Source organism: Sinocyclocheilus anshuiensis, unplaced genomic scaffold (assembly GCF_001515605.1).
Source record: "Sinocyclocheilus anshuiensis isolate Anshui unplaced genomic scaffold, SAMN03320099.WGS_v1.1 scaffold918, whole genome shotgun sequence".
In the NCBI taxonomy this organism is placed as follows: Eukaryota; Metazoa; Chordata; class Actinopteri; order Cypriniformes; family Cyprinidae; genus Sinocyclocheilus; species Sinocyclocheilus anshuiensis.
The window spans coordinates 76553-79378 of NW_015540946.1; the positions used below are offsets into that span (position 1 = coordinate 76553).

The following is a 2826-nucleotide window of genomic DNA, read 5'->3' on the forward strand; positions in this document are numbered from 1 at the left end:
ATGCCGTACTGGAACCTCAACGTCAGAGTGCTGCAGGGAAAATTCAGTCGGACGTATGACCTTTGTGAGTCCATCAGCCCTCAAAAACATTGTGACTTGTGGTGAAATATTGATAAAAATGCTTTTGATTTGCTGAAAACTACATACTCCACATAACAAGTGCTGAGTGTGCTCTGATTTTGCTCTTTCTCCAGTGTCTAAATGTGACTGCTACGTTGTCTTAAAGTTACCCACGGCCTGTGCCTGCTGCCATCGCACCAAAACTGTGAAAAACAGTGATGCACCAAAATGGAATGAAACCTTTCGTTTCAGAGTGCACAGCGGTGTCAAGGTGAGCAAATCTGTTCAGATGGTTGCAACTTGCAAGAAAACTCTGACACTTATTACTGAGGGTTTTCTTGACTGAAAAGTTTTCTTGCAACTGGGTCTTGCCCTTCCAATCTCAGCTGACAACATGAAGTGATTCTCCACCCTTGCTCTTGAAAAACAAATGATGAATGATATGTTGGTGATGTCACTAACATTCAAATGCTGGTATAACAGTGAAGCAATTCTATATGAATAATTTGTATAATTATTTAATCTAACTATAATCACAATAATTTAATCCCCAAAATATTAATCAAAACACGTGCTAACTTGTCAGCCAATGGCTAAATTTGTTCCATTGCCCTGGTAAATAAGTTAATAATAATTATTAATTTATAATAATAAGTAAGCACAAAATGACAAAGAGGTTTTTCCTTTTGTTGCATACTGTCAGAATTGTCCCTCGTATATTATTTGTCAGAATTCTCATCCATTAATTTTATTTGTTTTTTGCTTTTCTAAAGTAATACAAATTTACTTTTTATAAGATTTAGTAATTAAGTGTATGAACTTGAGTAAAAGTGCTAGTTGCAATACATGTGAAATGATGGGTTTGCTAAGCATGACTTAAAGTTTCCTTTTAATGTTCGATGAATGAATAGAATAAGGCCACTTCATTGTAGCCAGTTTTTGAAATTGCTTACTGCATTTGTAGGGTGAACCATTTGCTGATTGTTAAGACTTTAACAGAAGTTATGACCATAATTCATGCAAAGCATCACAGGGCGTAGGAAAAAGTGTAGAGCAATAGAGGGAGAGCTTTTGATCTAAAATAAACTCACCACTATGTTCTTGTCTTCTCAGAACATTCTGGAATTCCACATATTTGATGCTGACAAGTTAACGAAAGATGACTACTGCTCCACCATCCTATTCGACATCAGTAACCTCACACCTGGACAAAAGCAAACAAAATGCTTCATTACAGATGATAAGGTAGATGAAAATATCATTTATTAAATTATTAAATTTGACATAGTCTTTAAAGTGAAAACCTTTGGTGCCCATTACTTTAAATCAGTGTATGAAAGTCAAGCATAACAAATATTGACTGATATAGTCCTATCCATCTGTCTGATTGTGATGAACTTATTTTCCTGAAAAAGAGTGAGCTGTGGGTGGAGTTTGAGATGACCGTGAGGTGAGTAAGAATGTTATTAATCGAAAACAATAATGGTGGCATTATTAACCATGTAATGCACATTAGTTAGTGATAGTCCTCTTCCTCCTTATAAAAAAATCATCACTATTACTGTACATCAGACTGAACTAATCTGTCACTTGATCTCTTCTTTTTCAAGCTCTGAGAAGCCTGAACCGTACTTCTCTAATGGAGTGCTGATGGTAAGAGTTTTGTATATTAACAAGAACAGGTTATAAATGATTGTGGTATTTTATTGATATTCATCTAACATTACATTTCAGTATAAGCTTAACCCACTTACACGTATTAAAATAAGTAATAGATGTACACATTGTATTCAGTAAAAACGTCTGCGTCTTTCATTTGATAAATCTCACAACATTTTTATGACTGTACAGTATATTTTACACATACAGTATGTTAAAATCTTTAGCAGTATCATAAGGGTCAAGTTCAGGCTTCCATAAAACAAAACTGACTGTACTTTGGAAATATTTGTTAAACAAACACACACACACACAAAAAAAACCCTACATTTTTCCCTCATTTTTAGGCAGGTCTATTCTGTGCACTGGATGTTAAGGTGGAAAAGCATCTAAGGGCTCATGGTAAACAGAAGAATTTTCTGGTTTTAAACTTATACTGTATATAATTATATCCATAAATCTCTACTTTTCCCAGGTTAACCTCCTCAGTGATATATGTAAATGCATATGAGGCTTATTAATAACCACTGAAATCATGAGAAAATTGTAATACATATTTTAGTGATTTTTCCATTCCATAAGTATACTTAAAGCTTGGGTAGGCAGTTTCTCCAACTACTAGTGTCATCTAGTGGAACTACAAATATAAAGCATGTTTTCCAAAGTATTCTATAGTCTTTGATGTTTTCAAACAACCTTTGCAAAAACACCCCTTTCGCGCGTCAAGCTTCCCCTCCAACTCAAACATCACAAACACAGCTCTTTACGGGTCTAAAGTGAAGACGTGTCAACCGGTAAAAGTAGACTACTGTCAATAAAAGCTCCAACAAATTAGGAATACTTTTAACTTGAAGTTTAGCTTAACGTTACCTGTCGAGAAGAAACTCTGCAAGTTCGTTGCATCAATTGAAACCCAAACATTCTATCAAATTTCTCCATCTTGTAAAAACACTACCAGTATTCAGCATTGGTTTATCGGGTTGTCTGTCTCTATGTATTTTGACAAGTCTTCAAATTTTGCTTGCACTTCTGTAAAGCAGGGGTGCCCAAACTTGGTCCTGGAGGGCCGGTGTCCTGCAGAGTTTAGCTCCAACCCTAATCAAACAC

At 35.3% G+C, this 2826-nt stretch overlaps 1 protein-coding gene across 1 annotated transcript in view; it reads left to right on the forward strand.

The window, feature by feature from the left end:
* The window catches only part of LOC107689812 (cytosolic phospholipase A2 delta-like), an 8181-nt gene continuing 5355 nt past the window's right edge, over positions 1 to 2826 (forward strand). The window contains exons 1-5 of the mRNA XM_016487977.1: positions 1 to 64; positions 195 to 331; positions 1174 to 1305; positions 1476 to 1510; positions 1671 to 1713. Coding sequence (XP_016343463.1) covers positions 1 to 64; positions 195 to 331; positions 1174 to 1305; positions 1476 to 1510; positions 1671 to 1713 — 411 coding nt within the window. The remainder of the gene's footprint in view (positions 65 to 194; positions 332 to 1173; positions 1306 to 1475; positions 1511 to 1670; positions 1714 to 2826) is intronic.